The sequence below is a fragment of the Brassica oleracea genome, chromosome C8, assembly GCF_000695525.1.
Source record: "Brassica oleracea var. oleracea cultivar TO1000 chromosome C8, BOL, whole genome shotgun sequence".
Lineage (NCBI taxonomy): Eukaryota > Viridiplantae > Streptophyta > Magnoliopsida > Brassicales > Brassicaceae > Brassica > Brassica oleracea.
This window is the reverse complement of record NC_027755.1, coordinates 30553803-30581000: the sequence shown is the minus strand read 5'-3', so window position 1 is coordinate 30581000 and position 27198 is coordinate 30553803. Positions and strand designations below refer to the sequence as shown.

General features: G+C 38.0%; 9 protein-coding genes across 11 annotated transcripts; 6 read left to right on the top strand and 3 right to left on the bottom strand.

Moving 5' to 3' along the window:
- The first annotated feature begins 464 nt into the window (after window positions 1-464).
- Window positions 465-2573, top strand: LOC106309483 (pentatricopeptide repeat-containing protein At3g56550). The gene is made up of 2 exons (XM_013746514.1): window positions 465-2273; window positions 2480-2573. Exon 1 carries the CDS (start codon window positions 506-508, stop codon window positions 2243-2245), a length of 1740 nt encoding a protein of 579 aa, XP_013601968.1. The 5' UTR covers window positions 465-505; the 3' UTR covers window positions 2246-2273; window positions 2480-2573.
- A 599-nt stretch (window positions 2574-3172) lies between these two features.
- Window positions 3173-5146, top strand: LOC106309493 (pre-rRNA-processing protein ESF2). Of its 3 annotated transcripts, XM_013746530.1 has the most exons (8): window positions 3173-3262; window positions 3659-3927; window positions 4011-4074; window positions 4153-4220; window positions 4318-4407; window positions 4507-4637; window positions 4726-4875; window positions 4953-5146. In XM_013746530.1, the coding sequence occupies exons 2-8, from the start codon at window positions 3672-3674 to the stop codon at window positions 4968-4970; spliced, it is 777 nt and encodes a 258-aa protein (XP_013601984.1). In that variant the 5' UTR covers window positions 3173-3262; window positions 3659-3671; the 3' UTR covers window positions 4971-5146. The 3 variants fall into 3 exon arrangements, with proteins under 3 accessions (XP_013601984.1, XP_013601982.1, XP_013601983.1); XM_013746528.1 differs by having other exon boundaries at window positions 4011-4220; XM_013746529.1 differs by having other exon boundaries at window positions 3635-3927; window positions 4011-4220.
- A 404-nt stretch (window positions 5147-5550) lies between these two features.
- Window positions 5551-6948, bottom strand: LOC106309495 (14 kDa zinc-binding protein). The gene is made up of 5 exons (XM_013746532.1): window positions 6837-6948; window positions 6452-6509; window positions 6196-6285; window positions 5966-6083; window positions 5551-5848 (listed from the first exon to the last, which is right to left on the bottom strand). Exons 1-5 carry the CDS (start codon window positions 6890-6892, stop codon window positions 5781-5783), a joined length of 390 nt encoding a protein of 129 aa, XP_013601986.1. The 5' UTR covers window positions 6893-6948; the 3' UTR covers window positions 5551-5780.
- A 2418-nt stretch (window positions 6949-9366) lies between these two features.
- On the top strand, window positions 9367-12927 carry LOC106309486 (stomatal closure-related actin-binding protein 3-like). The gene is made up of 13 exons (XM_013746518.1): window positions 9367-9697; window positions 10119-10409; window positions 10493-10621; window positions 10718-10810; window positions 10884-11030; window positions 11121-11189; window positions 11271-11354; window positions 11463-11634; window positions 11705-11821; window positions 11903-11961; window positions 12040-12171; window positions 12270-12419; window positions 12509-12927. Exons 2-13 carry the CDS (start codon window positions 10125-10127, stop codon window positions 12533-12535), a joined length of 1464 nt encoding a protein of 487 aa, XP_013601972.1. The 5' UTR covers window positions 9367-9697; window positions 10119-10124; the 3' UTR covers window positions 12536-12927.
- Window positions 12809-14344, bottom strand: LOC106309160 (F-box protein At3g56470). Its single transcript, XM_013746225.1, is given in 3 exon segments — window positions 12809-13016; window positions 13018-14012; window positions 14149-14344. Coding segments are annotated over 3 exon segments (1242 nt in total). The 3' UTR covers window positions 12809-12965.
- Window positions 14345-16145: 1801 nt separating this feature from the next.
- Window positions 16146-19049, bottom strand: LOC106309487 (autophagy-related protein 18d). The gene is made up of 5 exons (XM_013746519.1): window positions 18872-19049; window positions 17595-18331; window positions 17161-17392; window positions 16728-16851; window positions 16146-16578 (listed from the first exon to the last, which is right to left on the bottom strand). The coding sequence occupies exons 2-5, from the start codon at window positions 18309-18311 to the stop codon at window positions 16488-16490; spliced, it is 1164 nt and encodes a 387-aa protein (XP_013601973.1). The 5' UTR covers window positions 18312-18331; window positions 18872-19049; the 3' UTR covers window positions 16146-16487.
- A 238-nt stretch (window positions 19050-19287) lies between these two features.
- Window positions 19288-21151, top strand: LOC106309488. The gene is made up of 3 exons (XM_013746520.1): window positions 19288-19963; window positions 20337-20609; window positions 20733-21151. Exons 1-3 carry the CDS (start codon window positions 19394-19396, stop codon window positions 20997-20999), a joined length of 1110 nt encoding a protein of 369 aa, XP_013601974.1. The 5' UTR covers window positions 19288-19393; the 3' UTR covers window positions 21000-21151.
- A 99-nt stretch (window positions 21152-21250) lies between these two features.
- LOC106309494 (putative thioredoxin H10) lies at window positions 21251-22341 on the top strand. The gene is made up of 5 exons (XM_013746531.1): window positions 21251-21477; window positions 21561-21640; window positions 21740-21892; window positions 21967-22089; window positions 22175-22341. Exons 2-5 carry the CDS (start codon window positions 21602-21604, stop codon window positions 22307-22309), a joined length of 450 nt encoding a protein of 149 aa, XP_013601985.1. The 5' UTR covers window positions 21251-21477; window positions 21561-21601; the 3' UTR covers window positions 22310-22341.
- Window positions 22342-23193: 852 nt separating this feature from the next.
- On the top strand, window positions 23194-26378 carry LOC106309159. The gene is made up of 5 exons (XM_013746224.1): window positions 23194-23286; window positions 23383-23554; window positions 23632-25204; window positions 25706-26050; window positions 26228-26378. The coding sequence occupies exons 1-5, from the start codon at window positions 23194-23196 to the stop codon at window positions 26376-26378; spliced, it is 2334 nt and encodes a 777-aa protein (XP_013601678.1).
- Window positions 26379-27198: the final 820 nt, after the last annotated feature.

Below are 27198 nucleotides of genomic sequence, written 5' to 3'. Positions count from 1 at the left end.
TTAAGAGAAAATGATATCATATATTTATATTAAATTTAAAACGAAAATTATATAACGCGCGGACACGGACCTAGTATATGTAATTCCAATATTTCTAGTGTTTTGAGCATTTTCTACTATTTTAAAATTACTTGCGAATACTTTTAGTAAATTTTGAATATTTTATAAATATTAAATCTAAAATAATTGGTAAATTGAAAGATATAATGTGATTCGAGAATTTTGAATATCAAAATATTTCGATTTATACAGGATTTGTATGTTGAGATTTTGGATCCATTTAGTTATTTAATGAGTTTTTGTTCAGGACGGGATCTGGACATTTTGCTTAGTCATACAACAGAACTTTAATTTAAACTCTTTTTTGTACACTAATCATTTATCAAGTAAGTAGATTTTCCAAATTTTCAGAAAATATATAAGGGTTTTAATTCAAATCAAAGTGGTTTTGCGAGGGACTGGGAGTGACAATCATTGGCAAAAGAAGAGAGAGGAGAGAGAGACGATGTGCGAGAAAGCTCGAGTGATAGTGAGAATGCTACAAGGCTGCAACAGCATGACCAAACTCCGTAAGATCCATTCACACGTCATCACCAACGGTCTCGAACACCATCCTCCAATCTTCGACAACCTCCTCCGCTTCTGCGCCGTCTCTGTCACCGGCTCTTTATCTCACGCTCTGCTCCTCTTCCAACACTTCGATTCCGATCCACCAACGACGGCTTGGAACTACCTCCTCCGCAGCTTCTCCGTATCGTCAACTCCTCTCTCTTCCCTTCTCTTCTACAATCAAATGCTCCTCTCCTCCTCTTCACGCCCCGACGTCTACACTTTCAGTTTCGCCCTAAAGGCCTGCGAGAAGCTCCGGTCGGTTCCGAAATGTCGGGAGATTCACGGTTCGGTAATCCGGTCTGGTTTCCACACCGACAACATCGTCTCCACCGGTCTTGTTCGTTGTTACTCTGCGGTCGGAAACATTGACATTGCCTGCAAAGTGTTCGACGAAATGCCTGCGAGAGACTTGATCTCTTGGAACGCGATGATCTCTTGCCTTTCTCATGCTGGTTTACACCATAAAGCGTTGAGTATGCACAAGAGGATGGAGAAAGAAGGCGTGGGCATTGACGCTTACACGCTAGTTGCTCTGCTATCATCGTGTGCTCACGTCAGCGCTTTGAATATGGGAGTTATGCTACACAGGAAGGCCTGTGATGTTCGCTGTGAGGGAAGTGTCTATGTGGGAAACGCTCTTATCGATATGTATGCTAAATGCGGTAGCCTTGAGAACGCTGTTAGCGTCTTCAATGGGATGCGTAAGAGAGATGTTACAACGTGGAATTCGATGATTATGGGTTATGGAGTTCATGGGAAAGGCATAGATGCCATCTCGTTCTTTAGAGAGATGGTGACTTTTGGGGTTAGACCCAATGCCATTACGTTCCTCGGATTGTTGTTAGGTTGTAGTCATCAGGGTTTGGTCAAAGAAGGAGCTGAGCATTTCAAAATGATGAGTTCTGAGTTTTGTCTGAACCCCAATGTTAAACACTATGGATGCATGGTTGATCTCTATGGACGAGCGGGGGATTTCGATAAGGCACTGGAGATGATACACGTGTCCTCCTGCCATGAAGATCCTGTGTTGTGGAGAACCCTGCTGGGCTCTTGCAAAATCCACAGGAACTTGGAACTCGGAGAAGTAGCTATGAAGAAGTTGGTGCAGCTCAAGGCTTTCAATGCAGGGGACTATGTGCTTATGACTTCGATATATTCTGCAGCTAATGATGCTCAAGGCTTCGCTAGCATGAGGAAGCTAATGAGAAGCCATGAGTTACGGACAGTTCCAGGTTGGAGTTGGATTGAGATTGGTGATCAAGTTCACAAATTTGTGGTTGATGACAAAATGCATCCGGAGTCCGCACTTATTTACTCAGAACTGCAGGAAGTAGTCCGTCGCGCCATGTTAGCTGGTTACAAGCCAGAGGAGTCAAACGTAACCGGTTCAGGTTTCTCGGATCGGTGTTTAGGATCTGCGTTTCACAGTGAAAAGTTGGCCATTGCTTATGGATTGATGAGAACTCCTGCAGGAACAGCTTTGAGGATCACAAAGAATCTTAGAGTTTGCAGAGATTGTCATTCGTTTACAAAATGTGTGTCGAAAGCATACAATAGGGAAATTGTTGTAAGGGATAGAGTTCGGTTTCATCACTTTGCAGGTGGTCTTTGTTCTTGCAATGACTACTGGTGACAACACTATTCTCGATTAGCCTAACAAGGTTTGTCATAAGCTTGTTTATTGTTTTACTAATATTTTCCTGAATTTTTTTTTAAGAAGAAAAACTAAATCTTAATTACTTGCTTATAAATTAAACGTTAAGAATCTTCATTTGTAACAAGGTTCGTACGTTTACTAGGGTGCTTTCAAGTTATTAAGATTGTGGGAGTCATGGATTCGTATTCTTGTGTGTTGTGTGTGTACTAGGTGGATTATGCTCTGTGCAAGATCTACATGACACCAAGGGGAATTAAGAAAAAAGCAGAGGAAGAAGAAAACGAGAAGAGGAAGAAGAAGAAAGAAGGAGGTGAAGCATCACAAGAGGTTGATCAGCCTTGTAATCCTGCGGTTCAACAGACGCATCCTCCACAGCGTTACCCGTTTTCATGTGATGAGTTTCGTGAGATGTTTAACTCTGATAACAACATCCCAGACGAAGTTGATGGGGTTTTCACTGGCTCTATTGATCTAAGCCAACTGGATGAAGACACAGGGTCCAACAACAGCTCTAATTTGAAGAAACCTTCAAAGAAGGACTGATCTCGTATCAGGTCTATGGAGATCTACACAGAACTTAATGTATGGGGTTTTGTTATCAATTAGGTTACGTAGAGAACAAGGCATAGAGAATACATCCTTGTGTCATCTTAGTTTCTAATTGCTATGTGTGTACTTCCTTCATCACAATGTTCTCCAGAACCAAGTGAAGATCTACATGATACAGCTCTAGCGCAATGTGAGTGATATAATATACCGGTTTGCGCCTTCTAACCGAATATAGATAACCGGATACATAACACTTAATAATAATAACCGATAACCGGAACGATATCAGTTACGATTGACAAGAACCGGGTTTATCTGGAAATAAAGGACGCCTCTCTTTGGCAAAACCAAAACCCTAAGTTACAGAGCGTCGTCTTCGTCTTCGTCTTCGTCTTCTCCACCTTCCAAACCAACGGTCACAAGCTCCTTCTTCTTATTCTTACGGTAAGTTTATCGATTTATTTCAGAAACAGAGAAAAAAGACAGATTTTTTAATTTAAGATTACTCTCCAGTTTCCTTCTACCTCGAGTCTATTAAGATCTCTGATTTGGTTTAAACCAAACCAAACCTAACCTCATTGGGTCTGTGCTTGTAATGGAATTTGCTCTGTAGGTTTTGTAATTGAATCGTAAAGACATTCGTTTTCATGTGAAAAGGCTATTAGCAATAAAAGTTTGCTGTTTTCGTTTGTCTAGGGTTTAGTGCCCCTTTCATATTCAAGCTTCACACTGAAAGTCCACACATTTATGAAATTATGTGGTTGTAGGCCTTGTGTTTCACTTCACAGATTAAAGTTTTGCTTCTTTCGATAATAGGTTTTGTTGCCCTTGTTTCTGCAGCTGCTGAGGGAAGATGCAGAGCGAGGAATCTCACGAGCTTGCGAATGAAGTATCCACCAAGGAGGAGAGTAAGGAAACAATGAAGAAGAGTCAAAAGGCCGATAGAAAGAAAAAGAAGCTGAAAGAGAAGCTGCTCAAGGAAGCTACTAAGGCTGTCAATCGAGGAGTCTGCTACTTGAGCCGCATCCCGCCGCACATGGATCACGTTAGACTTCGCCAGATCCTCTCTCAGTTTGGTGAAATTGATAGGATTTATCTTGCACCTGAAGGTATGTTTTTTTAATGTATAAAGAGAAAAACACACATCTTGGGTCATATCAGTTGCTGATGCATTCATGGATTTTATATTCAGATCCTGAAGCACAAGTTCACCGTAAGAAGGCTGGTGGATTTCGTGGCCAACTGTTTTCTGAAGGGTTAATAATGGTTCAATGTTCTAATATGGATTGCTTATTTTATACTATTGTTTACGAGATGTTTATTAACTTTTTTAGGTGGGTTGAGTTTGCTAAGAAAAGCATTGCTAAGAGAGTCGCAGATATGCTTAATGGAGAACAAATAGGTATATATTCTTAATGATTCATTTCAGTGTATTCATAGTCAATAGACTCTTAAATCTAGGCACAGCTTATATGATTATTAATGTTTTCTTTTCTCAGGGGGAAAGAAGAAGTCAGCTATATACTATGATATCTGGAACATCAAGTACTTGACCAAATTCAAATGGGACGATCTCACCGATGAAATTGGTACTGTTAACTGCTCAGTTTCTTTGCTTAACACTTGACGTCCTTGTCCATTTACTTTGATATTGATCTCTAATCTACAAAGGGTTGTTTTTGTGGCAGCATACAAAAGTGCAATAAGGGAACAGAAACTGAATATGGTTATGTCTGCTGCTAAGAGAGAGAAGGACTTTTATCTCTCTAAAGTAGAGAAGTCTCGTGCCATGACCGAGATCGATGAACGAATGAAGAAGGTAATCACACTCTTTGAAGGAACTGTATTTGATTTTTCTTCCTCCCTCTGGATGTCTCACCGGTCTCTTTTTTTTTATGTTTGAGCAGAAGCGAAAGATTCAAGAAGAATCAGGCAGCAACGCTGAACCAGCACAAGTCTTCCCGCCTAGGGTGGTTCGTCAGTTTAGACAGAAGACAGCAATCAAAAATGAGGTGTCTCAGAGCAAACCTGGACTCTCAACAGATGTCCTAGCATCGGTCAGTACTTTCTTATTGTCTTGAAAGGATAATGATGTACTTATTTTGTAATTATGGTTTTGTTTTTCCTGATTCAGGTTTTCGGCGGTTCTTAAAGATTAAGAAGAGGCATGTGAAGAAACTATGGTTTGATTAAAAGCTTGATCATATATATATATATGTATGGATGGAATTTACCTTTAAGTCAACAGAGAGAACCTTCACATTCACTTCTCTAGCTTTTTGTTACTAAGAATATGAATTAAACAAATTTTGATACTTTTATTTTCTTTGAGCATATTTGATATTTAGACACACATGAACAAATGTGAATACAGTAATTCGCATTAGTGCATAGCAAAGACTGTGTGACATATTATTTAATCATCGAGATGACTAAGAGGAACGCAAGGGCTTTGGGAGATGAAGTTGTGTAGTAGCTGCACTTTGACTGGTGGCTGATGAACGGTGGAGCCTGCAACGGAATGAACCTCCGTGCTTTGTTGGAGCACAGACGCATGTCTTCCCTAACTGGTTGCTGTTATCGAGCGAGTCTGTGGACCATGACTTCTTTCTGCTGTATTGGATAATATGGATGTCGGGCCTTTTCTGAATCTCATTTTTTTGATCAAATCAAGTGCTACTACCGTGCTTAGTGCGGCCCACCCAATTTATTCTACATAATATGTGCTCATGAACTCGTCTGTAGTATTATTCCTTTAAGAGGGCTTTCTCGGTTTCTCAAAAGTTCCAAGGCAACAGTCAAATATTCTCTTCAAAACATAAAACAAGGTATTTTTTAGCATAACAAAGTTATGTCTCAAACCTTTTTATTTATAAAGACAGAAGAAGACAATGGGAAACTCATGACGGTTCCTCTTATAAGCAGGACAACAATCACTAGTAGTAGTAGATGAGAACTTTTTTTAGCCAGGAGGCCAGTTCATTTGGCGTCCTCCAATGAGATGAACATGAATGTGATACACCGATTGGCCTGCAAAAACCCACACGGAGGTGATTAGCATCAATAAATGAAGCACCTTTGTTTGTACGTCTTAAATATGAAAATGCAAACTGAAGTAGAGCTAGCTAAATTTGGTTTAATACATACAGCCTTGTGGACCATCATTGATCACAATTCTGAAACCATCATCTAGGCCTTCTTGTTTTGCTACAAGCTTGGCAGTGTAGAGAAGGCGGCCCAAGATGTCAATGTGCCTCTCCTCAGCCTGCAATAGCAATAACCATAATTAGCTCGAGTGTCTTAAAGAGATCTCAAGTACAACAATTCTCATGCTTTTAGCCTCTGTCTTGAATTTCGTTGTAAGTGAATTAGGTTACCTTAGAGAGGCCAGTTAAGCCATCTCTCACTTTTGGGATGAGGAGTATGTGAACAGGACCCTGGGGCGTTATGTCCCTAAAAGCTAAAACCTTGCATAATCAATCAATGCAAAACCATATAACACTTAGAAGAGAAGACACCATCGTTTACTTGAAATGCATAGCATAGAATACTAAATGTCCAAATTTTCACAGTGACATGCAGAGTGAGCTACTTTAGAGTACACATAAAAAGGGTTACAAGGATTTAAAGTACCTTGTCATCCTCATAAACCACGGTAGATGGAATCTCCTTACTGATGATCTTGTCAAATCTGTATATTCCAAGCATAAACCAAAAATAAATACCAACACCAATTCAACACAACAAAACGGTTCATTCTACTCTCCGAACACTATAACATCATTTACATTAGCTAACAGAAAGTGTTCCGTTCCGAAGAGCTAAACTTCGCAAGATACAGACAAAACTCACAAAGCAATTCCAACGGTGCAGTCAAAAGAAGAGCAACGCTATAATGGTCAGATTCACATCCCAAAATCGAAGCTTTAATGAAATCATCTACGACTCAGAATAAGATACGTGGAATCAAACATAGAACGGGGCAGATCGAAACGGGGGAAGAATAAAAAGGGCTTACATGGTCGGAGCGTCGGAAGGAGTGGCGGATAGAGCAGCCTCTTTCTCGGAAGCCATGACGGGTGATAAATGAGGAGAGAGAATCGCAACACGGTGTTGGTGGGCTCATGGAGCCCTTAGTTTCTTTATAGTATCCGTCGACGCTGCAACCGCCTATCCCGCCACTCTGTTTTTCTTAACCAATGAAATCCTGACACGTCATTCACACTTTTGTCTGAATCTCATTTTTGTGATCAAATCAAGTGCTATTACTGTGCTTAGTGCGGCCCAAGGCCCACCCAAATATGGATAATTGGACATTATCGTTAACGATTTTCTTTTTTTCATGATAACTGTAGCGTAGTGCATCCTAAACACTTTAACATACCGGCAGGATCGCATTTTTTTTACCACTTAGAGCATGATTGTTGGGGTTTGTTAGGATAGAGTTCTTAGCAGAATATAAGAACCGTCTCTTAACTTTTAAATAAAAAAACTAAAAACTGGTTTTTAAATAAAAGTTTTAAGAGTCGGTTTTTAACTTTTTTAGTTAAAAGTTAAGACACGAGTTCTTATATTCCGTTAAAAACCCCACTCTAAGAACCCCCAATAATCATGCTCTTAGACGTTTTAGATGCCATAATTTTTTTTTTTTTAAACACAAGCATAATTTGTTTGTCATATTATAAGTCTAATTTGTTTATTTTACCAAAACTAACTAATTTATTTTAATATATTCAGTAATTCTTTAATATCGATCTTATATCATATAGTCGGATTTAGAAGATATGCAAAACTTCAAACTGTATGCGTCATCGGACTTACTAATTCTATCACATATTAAATGATGTTTGTATAGTTTAAGTACCTCTCTTCTATTTTCTAGGTAGTTCAAAATGAACGCTAATCTATGATGAGATTACACCGAACTATAAAGATTAAAGATTAAGCATAGGAGAGAATTATTAACTTTGTATAATCGTCAAAGTATTAGCACTCTCACGATAGACAATAAGTTCAAGCCAACAAAACAATGACAAAGAAAGTGATGGTGAGTAGGGTTTTGGTAACAAGCTCATGGGATAAGATTCCATGGACCCCATACACGATGCTAAGTGAGTAGGGCTAATTATAGTCATAGACTCATAGATGACAACACATAATCAAGGAACAAAAATATAATAATTATCTAACATTTAAGTAAGAATTACAACTTTACAGCTTAGCATAAAAAGCAAGATTAAGTAGTATTAAAGTAAAATGCATCAGTTATTGTAGTATTAAAGTAAAATGCATCAGTTATTGTAGATTTCTAGTACGCTCTTGTTATACCGCAAACAGAAAGTAAAAGTGAGATTATGATGTCTGAACCGTCTATTCATGTTAACGTGACCAGAATATCACATGCTCTGCTTAGCCTTTTTTCGACACTTTGGTGAAAATAGAATATAGTATTGTTTATTTCGGAATTTAATTAAGGAATTCCTTAGAATCAAAGTCCTTGATTGATTCTAGAGATACAGCCCCACCACTCTAATGGTGCTAATGATATTGTCCAGTAATATGCAGTGACGAGTTCCCTAATTAATAAATCGAACTAGATATATATATCTGTCTACCTAACTAATTGTTCAACTCATTAACTCCTAATACCAAATGAAATAAACATTTTATATCAAAATCAATAGCGTAGAAGCAATTACTATGCCATTACCAGTTGATATGCCACACAAATTAACGCAATAAAGCTTAACATTAATTTGAAAACGATTTTAACTTCCAGTAGATTGGCTATGTAAGTCGTGATGTTAACGGCGTCTCTTTAGGGGGAAAACTAATTGGATTTGACCTTTCAACTAATACATTAGATTCCACTAAATATAGTACGCATCACTACACGCCAAATGCTCCAAAATGTTTGCAATAATGTTCGCAACTCTTTTTCCGATTTTATTTGTAATTTCATATTGTTTTTCATATCGGTTAGGTGTAAGACTGAGATCTCCCAAATTGGATTACTGATTTAAATTTTGAAATACTGAAAGTTACAGAAGATTTGACGCAAAAACTGACTCGTTAACACATGTAATAACTTATATACACCACTATACCATAGTATCATAAATATACATTTTAAAGATATAATTTCAAACCAAACTCACGAAATAATCTCAAGAAAGCATAGTCTACTTGTATTACGTCCTTTTAAGCACACCAAATAGGATTTGTAAAACTTCGGTTTCTTAATATTCTTTGCTTTAGATGCAAACAAAATAAACAGAGGGATTAATGATAATGGTGGTTAAGGAATCATGATTAGATCCAAATCAAAGCGAACTAGAAACCACAAAAATTATTAATGTGAAAAAAAAAAAGTGAAAGAAGGAAAATCTATGGAGCCAAGGACCAGGGTCCCACCACAACGATTCACACCACTCTCGTCAAGCGTGTATCTCAAACGCCATGTAACAGCGCGTCGTCCAACAGAAAAGAAAAAGACCAGACCGGGACACTGTCAACAAATAATCCTTCTTTTTTTTTTTGCACTCTTTGGGTTCTTAACGATGATGGCGTGAAGGAGAGAGAAAGATAAAGAGAGGTGGAGAGATAAAGTAAGCAGCTTTGGTTATAGGAGAGAAGAAGAGAGAAGATTCAGAGAAACAAAAGTGTCTCATTTTTTTTCTTCTCTGCATTTTCCATTTTATCCTGTCGTCTTTGAAGCTTTTGTAAAAAGCTAAAAAAAAGAAAGAAAGAAAAGATGATCAACGACGAAGACTAGACACGGAGAAAGAGAGACCCACTTCACTTTCTTCTTCTTCTTCTTCTTCTTCTTATTCCATCTCTCTTCCAAAGATACTCTGCTTCTGAGTCTTCAGGACATCGGTAAGTTTGTACCTTTCGAGCTCGTTCTACTTGCATTCCTCCTGTGTGTTTGTCGTATTATGTTTCATTGATGTACGGTTTAGTTGCAGGAGTTAGAAAGTCTGCACCTTTATTAGTCTCCACTCTGTTAATGCAAAACATGGTCGTTTCTATAAGGCATTCTCTTGTCATGTCTTAGATCATTTTCTCAGATTAGTAAAAAGTAAAATTAAACTTTATTTTATCTTGTGTTAAAAAAAAAAAACTTTATTTTATCAAATCGTCAAAAACATTTGATCCGTGATTGTTTCACTTATAGAGGTTACCTACTTACACCTCTTACACCTTCAGTGCATTTTTCCTGTTTTATACAGTATCCTCGTTAAAAGAGAATGTTCTTGGATTAAATGATTTTGCTCTTTGTTTTTAATTGTTAAAACAGATAAAAATGACGAAAGTGTGTCCTGAGATCGAAGACATGACATTGCCAGAACCAGTTACTACAGTATCAGCGGATGTGAGCTTCGCTTCTAATCATTTTCCAACCTACAAACTAGGACCTGATAATCAGATAGTAGAGGAACCAAAAGAAGATGAGAAAGGTCCATCAGTTCAAGACACTGTCGAGAAAGAGAGCGAGTTGTTGTCTGATCAGCACAAGCGTCTCTCAGTGCGTGACCTCGCTAGTAAATTTGACAAGAACTTGGCTGCAGCTGTTACTTTGGCTGATGAGGTTTCTACAAAAGCTCTCTTTTCTGATTTCACTTTATTTATCTCTTTTTTTTTTGTTGTTGAAAATTTTATGTTATATTATAGGCGAAATTAAAAGAGGTGGCTTCTTTAGAGGGACATGTTATGTTGAAGAAGCTAAGAGATGCTTTAGAGTACATGAGAGGACGCATGGACGGTCAAAACAAGGAGGATGTGGAGAAAGCTATCTCTATGGTTGTTACTTGTTCCTTAAACTTAATAAGTCTCTTGTTCATCTCAATTTTGCTTGATGATTCTGAAACTAAAGATTGAAGATCAAACTGTGAATAGGTTGAAGCATTAGCTGTGAAGTTAACTCAGAATGAAGGTGAGCTAATTCAAGAAAAATTTGAAGTGAAGAAATTTGGAAACTTCCTCAAGCAGGTCTCCTCTCAATGCATACATCTTTGGTGTTCAGAACCATGATTCTTATCAATTCTTGTTCTCATGATGGTAGGCTTCAGAAGATGCAAAGAAGCTGGTAAACCAAGAAAAATCATTTGCTTGTGCTGAGATTGAAAGTGCCAGAGCCGTTGTGCTTAAACTTGGAGAGGCATTTGAAGAACAGGAGCGTAGTTCTGAAGCTTCTAGAGCTCAGGGACCTGTTAGTTTCATCTACTCTGGCTTCATGCTTTGATTGTTTCTTTTGTATTATGTTCTTTCTTATCAAGTTATGTACTTTTTAATTAAACAGGACGTTGAGAAACTGGTTGTGGAGGTCCAGGAAGCTAGACAGATCAAACGTATGCATCACCCAACAAAGGTGCGATCCATCATTTTCATATCACACACTTTAACCCTATCAGTTTGCAAAACGCCTTCATAAGACTGTGTTGTAATACAGGTGATGGGCATGCAACATGAGCTTCATGGTTTAAGAAATCGACTCCAAGAGAAGTATATGAACTCTATTAAACTTCATCAAGAGGTATGTTTTGCTTGTGCATTGACAGTTTTTTGACATAGTTGACCATAAACTTGTTCCTTGCTGACTTCTTTGTTCTTGCCTTTGACAACAACCTTCAAACATCTCAAGATCAAGAGAGCCGAGGAATCAAAGTCCTGTCCGTTTGTTCTGGAAGGCACACAGAGTCTCGGCTCTTGCTTAAGAATCTGTGTCTCCTCAGACAATGCTACAGATCTTTCCAGCTGTTCAATCCAGTGGTACCGTGCAGCATGTGAAACAAGTAGAAGGGAAGCTATATCTGGTACTTGCTCCTATCTTTTTGCTTCATCATTTTGTTTTAGTAGCTTGAGGAGTTCATGTTTTGGTCTCAGATGCAAACCAATCAGTATACGCACCAGAACCATTTGATGTTGGGAGGATATTACAGGCAGACATTCTCTCAAACGGACAGAAAGTCACTGTTACAACAGATGGTCCAATTGATCCTGGTTGGTTTCAGAAAAAAAACTAATCGCTTACAAATATTTCAAGTGAACAATAAAGTGAATGTTTGGCTTATTAAACTGCAGATTCTTGCTTGCAATCCCGCGTAGAGTCTCTGATGCGAAAATCAAACAGTGAATTCAATGTAATGTTACAACATTCATCTTGTTAAACATTGAGTTTATGTTCTAATAAGCTGAACATTTTCAAACTCTTTCTTCAGGTGGTTATATCACAGATGAATGGACAAGACTATGCATCTAGAACTCATGTCTTTACCGTTGGAAAGACAAGGATAAAGTTGTCTAGAGGATGGATCACAAAGGCGAGAGAAATATACTCAACATCTATGCAGGTATCCAGAGACTCTTTCTTCATTCTATTTTACAGACACATCTCTTTGCCACTCAATGAAAGTGTATATGGTTTCCTTCTGATATATTAATTATGCAGCTCTGTGGAGTTAGAGGCAACATCAAGGCTCCTGCAAAGGCATTGTTCTGGCAACCAAGAAAGAGTCTAACTTTCATACTAACCTTTGAGTCAGAACAAGAACGTAACACAGCCATAGTCCTTGCCCGAAAATACGCTTTCGATTGCAATGTAAGCAAAAACTTTCTGTTAAAATGCTATCCTTAAACTCTGGTTATCACTGTGGTCTTACTATATGACAAGTTTGCTTAACTCTGCAGGTTACACTGCTTGGGCCAGATGACTAAACAAATGGTGAACAAGACATTTGTCATTAACCCACAACCACCTGATTCTTTTTTTGTTCTGTGTGTTGTTTGTTTGTTTGTCTTTTTTTCACACTGTGGTTCCAAAGAAGGAAGGTGCAAGTTTGGCTTCTCATTCATCATCCAATGTTGCTTGCTGCATAGAGTTTTATTATAGGCAGCAGATTTCATTTTTTTTTCCTCTTCTTTTACCAGTTCATCAGTTTGATATGGTTTCCATTTCTGATTTGTTTTGGTTTGTTTGCTTGATTTCTATTTTTTTTTTTTTAATGATTTAGGACACAACATTGTTAATCAGCTTATGAGTGTGAGATCAGAAATACAGAGTTGTTTGTAACATTACAAGCTTATGAGACAATATTCCATTTTCAGCATTCGTAAATAAGTATATTGTACATGTCTTTGAATACTACTAGAGAAGTTGATGAAGTATAGGGTTTAAGGGTGGCATGATCCAGATATTTCGCATAGGGGTCAGACTTTTTCCACTTCAAGGAAACCACACTCTCTTCATCAACCTTATAGTATATGCAAGTCCTCTTGAATCCATGGAACACAGGGAGACACAAACAGTTCCTTGGCTGCTTCTGCTCAGCTCTAGTTTCAGAACACAAACCACTAGCGTAGATCGTCAACCCTCCTAGTGTTTTCCTCTCAGTCCACTCACAGTTTGTATGGTCAAGTCTAAGCACTGTTGGGTTCATGTGGGCGTACATGTATATGAGAAAGATCTCTCCTTGGTGTTGCGCCATGAAACATCCGTTGCTTCCATGATGCCTAAGAGGTAGTCCAGGTAGAAAAACATTCCAAGAACTTGAAGACGGGTCAAAGATCGATAAGTGGCCAGTGTTTGTGAGGCAGTAGAAGACACCATTGGAGAAAACAATCTGCTCGAAAGTACTAACCGGTAACTGATTCTTGAACACAAATGTGTTCCACTCTTCAGCATTAGGATAACATGTCTTGACGGTGATGTTATCTAGAGTGACATTAGTGACTGTAAACAAGAGGCAAGTACTTGATGTAGGAGCACAAGAGAAAGCCATTCTCTGATCATAAGCCATCCAGAGCGGTGGCAAGGGGATGCGATCATGAGCAAACGGACTGAAGAAGAAGAGTTGGAACGAGTTGGGATTGTACACGAGTAACCAACCTTCGTTGGAGTGACATACACGAGAACCGGAGAGCTCAGGAAACGAGAGATAGTACCTTTTCTGCATTGATGGGTCATAGAGTTCACATGATGATTCCTCTGTCTTGGAAAAGTAGATGAGCCAAGGAGGTTTATCTGGGATTCTAACGGAAAGACAAGCTTCGTGCCATGTTTTGGAGACAGTAGAAGCGCGGATGTTGTCTTTCAATGGAAGATGGGAAACTACTACAAGCTGTAAGAGATCATAAGGAAAGTCTAAAGAATGTTTGGTCCTTTTCGTTTGCCATCTTACTCTTATCGTTCGATCTGTAAAAGTAAAAAGTCTAAAGTCTCAAAGATCTCAAAGGTAGAAACAGGAAAGTCCAAAGCTTTCAAGCTCTACAATTCCTTATAACAAGAACTGTTGAATTTATCAAGACAAAGGAAAGATATGAAAACTCACGATCCTTGCTTGCGGTTTTTTTTTCCTGTTCCTGTCTGCGAAGTCCTAACTGGAAACGTACAAGACACCGGAGACGAGTCTCCAGGCCGTTAGATAGGGTCAAAGGGGTGATGATATCTGATTGTTCTCTAGGTGGCTCCGGCACAAAGTCAGAAAGCAACGACCATTTGCCATCCAATATCCAAAGATGGCCCATCAATTATTGACTTATTTTGGAAGGAAAAAAAGGTTCGGTTTAGTTCGGTTACCACCGCATCAATTTAAAACACTATTGCAAAAATATTAAACTGAGTTTTTTTGTTTGTTTTTGTTAGTTTTTGGTATGGAATTCATACAAGTAAATTCTCTTACCAGCAACATTTGTAAATCCAATTTGGACAACAAAAGCCAACTTTCACAATGAAAACAAATAAGCAGATGACACTTTTGTTAACATGAAGCTATCTTCGGTTTTAATTTAAAAAAAAAAGCAAATTTTGTCTCTAATCCAAAAAAATGTTGAGTAAAACCTAGTGGCTTTACAACTAAAAGTAGCATACTCTAATAGCTGATTCTAGAGCATATTTCTTCAACAACATCATCCAAGTTTTTTTTTTTTTTTAATTTCTTCTATTTTCACAAACTTCAAAGTAAATATAACTTCTAACATCCAAATGAAACAAACCAATAATTTATAGAGAATCATGAAGATATAAAACATAGTTGTGAATATCGTTATTGAGATATGTATATTCTTATATCTAAGGATATACATATCTATATTCACAATTATGTTTTATATCTTCATGATTTTCTATATAATCAAAATTTTCTTCTCTTGATTTCATATCAAGTTATTTACACTATTCTTTTTGTTGAGAATTAATGTCACGCAAAACTCATCACTATTATTTATATTTTTCTTAAACACTCTAACACAAGAAAATTATGGTACTTAGTTGATAAACTGATTGGTTTTGTATAATGTTGGTAAGCCAAACCACTTTTTCATTTACTTTACAATTCTGCACAAAACATGTATTAATGAAAGAATATCATTATATCGATAATTACTCAAGTTCCATATATCATTTTGTATATATAAATTATTTTTATTAAACCATTTTAGGTATATATAAACAATACCATTTTAATTAATTATTTTTGTTTTAACCGTATAAAATTATACAATATTAATGGCAATACGCTTTTGGAGAGATACAGTTTGGTGGAGTAATATATCATTGCTAATGGTGGATATATTGTTGTTAGATACCAACAAAGCTCAAACTTGCGATTCTCATGATTTGGCAGCTGACTCAGCATCACAAGTGTCTTTATGTTTGAAATATTTTCACGAGATGCTAGATAGCTTAAGAACTAAAGTATTTCCAATTTTTTTTGCTCTGAAAATTTTATGGTGTTTTCAAATCAAGTCTAACACTAACTACATATACATAACATAATCAAATTAACACAATTCAGAGAATAATATAAAATATTGTATAAAAAGCGAGATATAAAAATTTAGTAGTAAAATATTTTCAATGATTTGCTTTTTAGTTTAAATATAGTTTTCTATAAATAGATAGTAGGTTTGGTCCAACAGCTATTTCTAATTTTATTTAAAAATGTTTTATTTTGTTTAATTATTATTTGTATTAAATTTTCTTTTATACAAATTTATTTATTTATTTTACGTCTTGTATTCAAAGTATAATTATTGACCGAAAGAACTCGACAAATTTTTTTTACTTCAACTCTTAAATTTTACACAAGATTTAAATATTTGTATAATGAACATGGATTTTAAGAAAAAAGATTGATCAACAATTTTCGTTTTGTCTATTTTATTCTGGTGACATTTTAATGATTCAAAGGAAATTGGAGCTATCTGTCTTATATTATTAGATCTTATGTTTTATATTTTAAACCAATTTTTTTTTAGTATTTTCATTTTAAAAATTTTCGAGTACTAGTTACATTTTTTTTTTTTGTAACACCGAGTACTAGTTACATATAAACACAAAATTTTATTAAAAATGCTCTCATAGGCGACATCATTCCTTCCTTAACAATTTGTATGATCCGAGAAATATTGTGCTCACGGCAAAGACGTTGCTCAAAGGCATACAGGTGGTAAGACTAGAAAACTCAAAGGAGTTGATGTTCTTTATGATCCTGTAAGAGGGAAACTCATCAAGGAGTTCATGTATTGGTATGTACATTATCCCAATCAAGAATACAATTCCTTTAATCCAGTAAAGCTTGGAAGAATCAATTCTTACGCAGTTTCACCAAATGTATATACAAAGCCAGTGGTTATGTACTTAGAACTTGAACCCGACCACACGTTCTGGCTATTTTAGGGTCCCCGGCTTCAGAAAGCGGACGTATTCAAGCTGAGTCATCTCTCCTCCGTTCACTGGATCGAAACTGCATCTGTAGAAACTGCAAGGCCGATAATTCAGACATAAGTTTGTTGGTTACTTTATGGTAATATGATATAATGACTTGTGTAATGGAATTATGGAAACACATATGCTTGATTGTGAATGATGATGCGAATGTATTAAGAGAGATTTAGAAAGGCTTGTTACCTTCCATCCATGCCGATAATAGCAATTGTGTTCTGAGCGCCAAATGCTGCAAAGAATTGGGTGACTTCTGGTACATGGAACTGAGCAAATGACCACACCGAGCTGAAATATCTTGGCAGAACTCCTGCAACATTATATGTATATGTTCAGTACAAGACCGAAGAAGCATGCGTTGATCCAGGCAATAACTTTCTTAGTAACACATGAACTTTCCACATCTAAGCAACGCAGTACTATTGAGTTCACTGATTTTTATGGATTCAAGCTACAAAAGATCCTCCTCATAAACCAAGAAGTTTCACAATTTTACTGTCTCGGTATTGTTTAGCAGCTTATTCTTCCTCTGTATAAGCAATTCTTAACGGAAACAGCAAACATCATACTTCACGGTAACACTAATTATTTTTCAGATGTCTCCTAGATTTTATCTTACCTCTCAGAAATGACAATGACGAACCAGGGTTGACACCACTGGCTGGAGTTACAAGAGCCTGCAGGGAATTTGAAGACGTCTCATGTTCAGTGGAGTGTGAGTCCTCCCCAGAAACCCTCACTCTAAGAGAGAAAATATGGACAGTCCCCTTGTCGCTTGATACTGCCAGCCATTGCACATTCGGTGAAAAAGCAATGCTATAGATATCTGCTCTGTCCGTTCCTCTTCGGACCTGAAACAATGCAGCATTAGATTTAATAAAGCAGACTAATCAATCAGCAACGCTATCTAACTAATTCTTTAACGTTACTAACTAGTACCAAAGTCTTTTCTTTATGAATCATGACAGATAAGTATGTTTGCTCAACCATTGCCTAAGAAAATGTGACATACACAGCACATGGGTGCAGTGATGATTCTTAATCAAAGTATACCTCTTGCAGACGAGTTCCATCCATTGTGTTGAAAATTCTAATCAGAGTTCCCTTTGTACTGGCAGTTGAAAGAAGCAGTCCATCCAATGTCATGGTCATGCACGCGATATTGGCGTCATGAGCGTTAATGATCTGTACCATGTTAAGCCCAAAATGTTCAACACGGACCTCTCCTCGACGAACACCTGGACAGGCCAGCACAGATGTATTCATATGATGAGAGAGGCAACACAATCCCCTTGGATTCGCCAGGTTTTCAATCTGATGAAGAAGTCTTAGGTCCATGAAATTGTAGACATATATCTTGTGTTCGAGAACAACGACAATCCGATCCCTTCTTAACTTCACTGCACGAATCTCCGACCTGAACGAAAACTCACTGATGCAGCGGCTCTGATGATCATCCCAAATCAGTACTTTGTTCGAAGGGTACTGAGAGTTAGGTCCACCGCCAACGAGCGCCAAGATATTACTCCGGAAAAGCATCTCCACGATTTTGAAACCCCCATCCTTGAGCTCTCGCCTGAACGTCTCCTTGAAAGGCTCGCAGTTATATATCCGGAAACCATGGCTGGTCCCAGAAGAAAAACAGCTGTAATCCTGGTTCCAAGAAACAGAAACCAACTCTGCTCCATCACTGTCACCAAAACCTGGCTCTGGAGACCTAAACCCTCGTGGGTGGAGGATCCCTTGCGAGTTGTAAAGAGTTGAAGTCATTGTTCCTTAACAGTTGCAAGCTAAAATAAAAAAAAATAAAAAAAATAACAAAAGTAAATATCAATCCCCACTTCAAGAGACTCTCTGTCCAATAAGATCGAACAAAGCAAATCAAAGACAAAATTGTTAAGAGTTGAGTCATGCCAAACCATTGTCATAAACAAACCCTAAAACACTAACCACCTTCACAATCCTAATCAAACAAAGACTAATACACAATGCCTTGTATAAACTTAAGAAGCTAATCAAACGCAAAGTGCAAACAGATGAACAAAGCTTTCTTTCAATGAAAACAAGTCATGACTACATAGTCAATGTATCAGAAGACCACTTGCATAATCAATTTCCACCATGATCGAGAGAACCTCGTCTACCTGAGAACACTATCTGAGTATCTATTCATCATACATTACGATCACATCAAACAACAATTCTTACTCCTAAAATCCTATTAGGCCAGATTCCAATCTAAATCTACCCGAACAAACACAGCCACAAACTAAGATTCCGATCAAACCAATAACGAAGAAACGATCGTCTATTCTGATCAAAATCCTCACCGATTAGAAACGAAGAGATAGAGCCAAGGATCAATGCTGCTGCTGGTGCTGGCTGATTCAACGATGAACAATCTCCCCTCTCTATCTTCTTCGATGACTTCGCTACGGATAGGTTCCCTCTCTCTTACTACTTGTGCACAATTTTATCTTCGTCGAAAAGTTCCGATATTTTTATTTTTTTTTTAATATTTTAATAGGTTGGATATGTATGGGTTTAGTCAACTGTCGTCATAAATAATTAACTTTTTATTCTAATACAGGCAAAGAATCTTTGGCACTTCTATTAATGGGCTTGTTCCAATACGACTCGACTCGGCTCGGCCCATACTGTTCTCTATAATTAATTATCTTAATGGGCTCATTATTTAACTCGGTTAGGCCCACATTGTTCTTTCAAATTCAATCATCATCGAAAGATTACCACTCTTGCAGCTCCGACGACGGCGAAGAGGAGAAGAAGGATCATACAGTTTTTTTTTTTCCTTAGGGTTCTTTCTACGTTCGATTTAAACTCTAGAGGACATGGTGAAGCCCTCTGATTTCAAAGCAGTTCACAGACTTATTCAGTTGCGTAACACTCGAGTCGTAAACCCCGTCACAGTTAGCCGCTCAAAGCTCATCGCTTCGTCTTCTCCGGCGGCTTTTCCGTCAAATGGGTTTACTCAGTTTCAACCTAAATCCAGTTTCCACACCTTTTCGTCGATACCCACTAGGAAAAACCTCGGCTTTTCCCAGATTTGCGGACTTGCCTCGGTTAAACCCCGCTTTAAAAACGTTAACTTTGCATCGGCGTTTAGGCTGTTTTCCACCTCTGGGTTTCGTAAAGTCGATGGGAGTTTTGCGAGGAAGGTTGTTGAGAAGCCGATGAGAGCTGTTAGTTCGAGTGTTGGTAGATACAGAGTGGCGTTAGGGTTGCATGTTGATGCGTTTTGGAAGAAGAATAGCCTTGTGGTGTTTGGAGCAGGAGGTGTGTTCGTTTGTATTTTCCTTTGGAGGGTCATGTTTGGGATTGCTAGCACTTTCGTTGGTCTCTCTGAGGGTATGGCTAAGTACGGCTTCCTTGCTCTCTCCTCTGCTATTGTAGCATTTGCTGTAAGTGTTTCTGGCTCTCTCTCTGTGCCCATCATCTCGTATAACTTTTGCATTGTCTAGAACTTTGAGAGACAACTTAGGAATGGTTCAGTGGTAGATAATTGCCAAATGATAGAAAATGTGGAACTGTTCTTAGTTTTCAAACATATTTAGTACTTTTTTATAGTGTATAGATGTGAAATTGAGCAATTGAGATAGCTTTGAGGGTAACCAGGAGTAGTAGATCTACAGGCACTGTTTGTAAAATTTTGATTCAGTCTTGCATTTGTTAATCTATTGCAATATGGTTACTTCTTTTGGCTAACTCCTTTTCTTGTGTTGTTAAGTAATAAGTGCTCATACCACTATCTGTGTTTTTTTTTTCTGTTGCTAGGGTTTATACCTTCGTGCAAGGTTCACGATAAATCCTGATAAAGTTTATAGGATTGCAATGAGGAAGCTCAACACAGCGGCTAACATTCTTGAAGTTATGGGTGCTCCTCTGACAGGATCAGATTTACGTGCTTATGTGATGTCAGGTGGTGGCATTACATTAAAAAAGTTTAAGCCAACAATTAGGAGCAAGCGTTGCTTTCTGCTGTTCCCGGTTCAAGGTGCTGAGAGAAAGGGACTCGTTAGTGTTGAAGTCAAGAAGAAGAAAGGACAGGTTCTTGCTTCCTCTTCTTTCCATCTACATTCTCTCTCTCTTTCATTTAGATGAAACCTTATGTCGATCACAGAGTATGCGAGTTTTGTTGTATTTCTGATGATCATATCTGTGTTTGTTTAGTATGACATGAAGCTACTGGCAGTGGATATACCAATGGCGCCTGGTCCTGATCAACGCTTGTTCCTTATTGGTGATGAAGAAGAGTACAGAGTTGGTGGTGGTTTGATATCTGAGTTGAGAGATCCTGTGGTGAAAGCAATGGCAGCGGCTAAGGAGTTTGATAATCTTGACAGAATTGAGGACGAAGAAGACGAGGAAAGAGAACTTCTAGAAGCTGAAAGGAAGCAACGCGAAGAAACCGAGAAGCTTGAAAAAGATAGCTCTTAGTCGCTTTGTTAACATCTTCAGTGGATATAAACAGAATATATTATGTTACTGCTTTTGGTTTGTGTCTTACGTAAACCGGTTTTGGCTTGAGGGAAAAGAAAGTTTCTGTCTTTCCGGTTAGTATCTATTTAAGCATAAAATAAAATGTTAAAAGTGACCAATGCAGAATCCAAAAGGTCAAGGCTGTGTATGAGACTATCACATCTATGTTGTCTATTTTACAAAATTAGCAATTGGTTATTAGGATCATCAAATCCATCTGCATTGTCAAGAAAATAGTTTTCCGTTGAAGAACCACAAGAAAAAACGTTGCATTGTTTCTTATTGACTGTTCTTGTGATTTGATTCCCTCCTTATCTGTATTCTTCTTGTGTTTGTATTCCCTACAAAAAATTGTTACCTTCGTTCTCTTGCCTTTAGGGTTAAACTGTTTTGAATTTCAAGAACAACAATCATCTAAAGCTGGAAAGATTTAGAGGTTAATCCTCTCCTAAGATCTCTTAATTTGTCATACCTAGATTCGTTTATTCTTACGTTTGGTTTGATAAACTTCTGATTCAGGGAATGAGACGCAAATCTAAATTTGATTGTGTAAAGAGTTGATGGGAAATCGCTGTGCTAGAACTCCTTCTTGTAGAAAGGTATAATACATCTTGTAGATGTAATGTTTCATTAGCCATTAGCTTCAGAATCTATGTTAAGAAAGAAGTAATATAAAAACTGCATGTATGTGTTTACAGTTATGGTCACGTATATGCTGCTGCTGCAGCAACATCAACAACACCAACGGTCAAGCCCGAAGCAAACATGGTTCCAAAGGAATGGTCTATCCTGTAACAAGAATCGAAATATGGGAAGAAAAGGTCACAGAAGCTAAAAACAATGGCAAGATTGTAAGCTTTCTTCTTCAACACGTTTCCTCTTTTTCTACTAGAGTATAACTAACATAACCATTCAATCTAAACAGCTTGTGGTGAATTTCAACGCTTCATGGTGTGTACCTTGTAAAAAATTAGAACCAATATTCAGAGAACTTGCTTCTAGATACCCTTCAATGATATTTGTAACCATTGATGTCGAAGAGCTTGCTGTAAGTAAACTGGAAGCTTTTGTTTTTGACAAGATAAACTAATCTTTTGAGATTTGAGATTGAATTTTCTCTGAAAATAAAACAGGAGTTTAGTAATGAATGGAATGTGGAAGCTACACCAACTATAGTGTTCCTTAAAGATGGGAGACAAATGGATAAACTTGTTGGTGCAGAAACATCAGAGCTTCAGAAGAAAACAGCTGCAGCTGCAGATCTCTAACTCATAAAACCATAAACTCTTAACAGAACAGAGAGCAGAGTTAGGTTTTTTTTCCATTGTCTGTCAGAGATTTGTTCAGATAAACTTTAACTTGCGGATGAAGTAAGTGTTATGAGATTTGCGAAACTTTCATCTACTTCTCTTTTTGTAATTTTACCAAATGGTTTCAGTATTGCCAACAAATATTATACAAGTTTCTTCTTCTATATATATGTTTAAATTCTTTTAAAATTTTATACATGATTTTTTTCTAGTTTGTTATTTTATACTATTTTATACAGAGATGACCTAATGATCAAGGTTTAAATGCTTCTGCATCAGACATGAGGATTCGATTCATAGAGAATGTATATTTCTTACAGATTATAGAATGCAATTTTTTGGGAGGTTTCATACTGCAATGGAGGTTTATAATTATTTGTAATGGAAATGGAGACTATATGCGAGTGTAAGAAAAACATACATAAAAGTTAGAAAGGTTAAATGTATTATTCAAACTCAATGTGCAATGAATAACAATATGACTTACGTTGCCAAAGGACTAGGATGCACGTCGAATAATTAACCAAGTGATTCTCATAAAGAAACATGCAAACTATTTTAAATAGAAAGAAAAAAAAACAAACAAAGGAATCTAGAGCCAATAAAAAGCTGTTTCTTTGGCCATCTTCAAATCCAAATCGTTAAAAGACTTATGAGCTCGACGTCAACTTATGTTTCAGATCATAATATTTACAACATTCTTATAGAAGTTTTCACGTGCCTGATCTGAATTCATATAGTAATATCTCTTCTCATTGCTTGCTTGAAAGATCATCAAGAAAAAGGTTTGTACCCTGAAGAAGAAAAAAAGAAGATCATCATTGGTCAATCATCAAACCATGATGGTGAAGAAGGAGAAGAAACAGAGTAGATCTCAATCTTCTACCGAGAAGAAAACTCTTGAACCCAAGCTTCTCTCCATTTTCAGTTCTAAGGTAGACTTCTCTTTCTCTCTCTCTATCTCTCTTCTTCCTATTACCCGTTGTTCTCCGGTTCTGGATTTGATCTCTGGCTGTGTTTTTGGTACGTAGTTGGCAAGTGGTAAAGACATGAAGCATATGTTGAGAGGCATGAGTAGTAAACCCGCCCCCGGACTGTCTTGTCAGTCTAGAGTCGTGAGATGTCCCAAGTGCCACAAGCTTCTCCAAGCACCTGTAGATGTGACTATTTACACATGCAGTGAATGCCACTCGATTCCCCAAGGTACAATAATAGCCTTTCTCTAACTCCCCACTCTTCCTTGTCCTTAGTGTCCTCTTGTTTCTTTCTATTGGATGCAGCGAAACGTTTGGAACAGGAAAACAATGATAAATCTATTCCTCCAGAGGATCACCTCCTTCCTTGTCAAAACCGCAGCTTAACTCCAGTTAGAAGCACTTACCGAAAGTACAGCTCGAGGGCATCATCATCACCTTGTTTTGAAAGGGGTGATGCTTTTGCTTCAGCGAGAAGCTGCTCCGGTGTAGTTAAGTTATCTATTACAAAGAAAGAAGATGCTACTACTACTACTCTCTTTGATTTACTTAGACTTGTGGATTCCGGCACAAGTTTTGCTGAAGCGACTGTTGTTATAGATAGTCACATCTCGAGTTCTTCAGACAAGGGCTCTGGAGACAGAATCACTGATGCTGTTAACCTGGAAACGAAGGGGATTAAAGAAAGAGACACAAGGAGGAGCATATCAAGCGAATTTTATGATTTGAAACTGGAGGCGTTTCAGCCTGCGTCAAGTGTGAATACTAGGAAAGAATCTGCACAAGGTGGTGGTGGTGGTAGTGGTAGTATTACTCCAGTGATAAGTAATTACCGAAAGTACAGTTCGAGGGCATCACCACCTTTGTTTGAAAGAGGTTATCATTCAGAAAATGCATCTTATATCCTCAGAGAATGGATGACAAGTGCTACTCCTTCCCCTTCTTCTTATGGCTACACTAGTAGTCCCTTTCACGGGTCTTCTGCTGCTGCTTCGCCTGCTCGTTTCCAATGTGAGACATCTGATCAAAAGTACTATCACCGGTCTTCTCAGCAGTCTCGGATGCATGTTTCTCAGTTATCTATTACAAAGAAAGAAGATATTGCTCTCCTTGATTTACTTAGATTTGTGGATTTTGCTGAGGATTCAGCTTCAGATAGTCATCATTCAGACAAGGGCTCCGGAGATAGAGTCTGCGATGCTGTTATGTGGGAAACATTTGAGGAGGATAAAGGGATTAAAGAAGAGATAAGGAGCATATCAAGCAAATTTATAGATTTGACGTTTCAGCGTCAGTGGAACCACAAGTTAAGGGCTCAAGCATCACTTCTTGGAGATGGAGGATCAGGAGAGATCCATGAGGAGCAGTCCAAGCATGAGTATGAGAACATAAGCAAAAGACAAGAGTTGTTGGAAGAGAGAGCGGGGTTGCACTTGGAGGAATATGAAACCAACTATGAGAATAACTACAGCAACGCATTTGAATGGATGACTCCAACATTTCATGTGCCTGAGTATGAGCCAGATGAGGAGGAGCCTTGGCTAGTGGATGATAACAAAACCAAAGAGCTACAAGTTGTTGGTGTAGTGGTGGAAGATGGACCATCATTGCACTTTGACAAGTGCGGATATGAATCAGAAAACACACCAACATCTGAGAAAGAGAATGAGAAGTCAGGACGAACCTCTGAGGTTGTGGGTCGGCGTCATGCGTTATATCAAACGCAAACTTCACCTCTTAGTACACTACCAATTGATACTCCCATTGGTTCCCCACGGCATATCCTGATGCGTTCACCAATGCATTCCCACATAGTTTCACCACTGCGTTCTCCCACCAACTCATCTGGATCACTCTCTGATGTATTGTCCTTGGCAAAGTAAACTTGAAGACATTGTTAAATAAGTCTGTACATTGTTTCATTTATGTGTGCAAGTGACTGGATTACATGTAAGGGTTTTCTACAGGTGTTTTTATAGAGCTATATATGCTCTTCATTTACTTAAACACACAGGATTACAGGTTGCGTCTGAAGAAAGTAGATTCAGAGCTATATATATGGGTTTAGGAAAACAAGTGAATTCATGAACCAAAAGAAAAAAAGAGTTACCTTTGCTGACAAATGCAAGAAACTCAGGAACTCTCATTCCTCCTTCTTACTTGTCCTCTACGTCTTTTCTTAGAGCATATGCAATGGTCATCCCCCAAGGGGAGTCCTTACTATTTTTTTATTATTAATTTTTTTTTTAAAAAAATTGTTAAGGATTTATATTAAGAAGCTCGCAATGGTGATATCCGATCAGAAGTCCTTGGAGAAATTTTTTTTTTTTTTTTAATTAAAAATTTAATTTTTGAATAGTTTTTGTTTGTTTTTGATTAGGTGGCTTCAGTTAAAAGTTAAGAAACTAGAGGAGGAGAACGACGGACATGATGGAGACGATAGACCAGATCTGGTGGAAGACGGCTCTAAGGCAGTTAGATCGATCAACGACGAAACAGAGCCGACGAGGCTAAACCGAGAAACGTCTAACTCGACAGCCTCCGTCGGTAAAATCGCTGATCACGAGCGATTAAGCGGGGATAATTCGAAAAATCCAGATCCCGATCATATGGCGGCGACGGAGGAGGAAGAAGGAACGATTAGTAGAAGATCCGGAATGAGTCAGTCCGTCGAGTTGGGGGAGTCGGGAACGTCCACAGTTAATCGGAAGAGGAAAGGACATGAGTCAATTTTTCCACTCCCAATGCATACAGTCAATGCTCCCGACCATCCCAGGAAACCCGCGTGTCTCTCCAATATCGAGAAGTCGTCGAAGATCCGTCGGTGTGGGTCTTCGTAGATACTCATCTCCAAACAACCGGATGATTCCATCAGTGAACTTATGTAAACACAAAAGTGCAGTGCTCTCACCAATTCGGAGATACTCGTCAACCGCATCAGCTGCAGAACCATAAGCAAGCTGACGAATTGTTGCCGTACATTTTTGAAGCGGTGTATGACCAAACCTCCCGGTTGCATCTTGTCTGTATTGAAAGAACGGAATGTTCTCTGAGAGTTCATAGACAATACGTATGAATAAATCCTTATTCATGCGAAAACGCCGTCTGAACTGTGCCGAGTATGTCGCGTCTACGCTGAAGTAGTCATTCCATAAACGGTTATGGCCTCCTTCACGATATCGTTCTACATAAGCACGTCTCCGTCGATTATTTGGTTGGGGCTCCACAATATCATTGTATGTATCTTCGACGATTTGGTCGATAATATCATCCAATCTTTCGTCGACATCATCAGATGATGATGATGATGACATTAGTAGATATTCCTACGGTCAAAAAATATTATTATTTTCATTTGATCAAAAAGTATACTAAGAAGTAAACCTGAGTAGAGAGCTATTACAAGAGTAGAAGGAGATCTTGGTTCACAAATATTACAAAGCTTTCTGATGTTTAGTACAATGAGAAACATAGAGAGCTATTACATGGCCGAGTACTTATAGTACCTAAAAGTGGAAAACAACTACCCCGTCACTTGTGAGCTGGAGCTACAATCCAAAATGCTCTCACTACTCCAAATGTATCCGTGACTACTTCATCTTGCTAAAGACCAAAACACTTAGACGCCCGTGACTACTTCACCTAACCTGCAACAACATATTAAAAACATGTTAGCTTAGCTGTAAAACAACAAGAAACAACATAGTACACAGGGACTACTAGGCAACCTCAATCAACACAGAGTTCACATCATATCATTTCAGACATTAGCTTCAGTTTAAGTGATGTTTCGATATCAGATAAAGGCTCTTTCTTCGCCAGCAAGCGATCAAGGAGTTTGTTTTTTGAAAGTTTTTCCTTAAGTTCTAACAC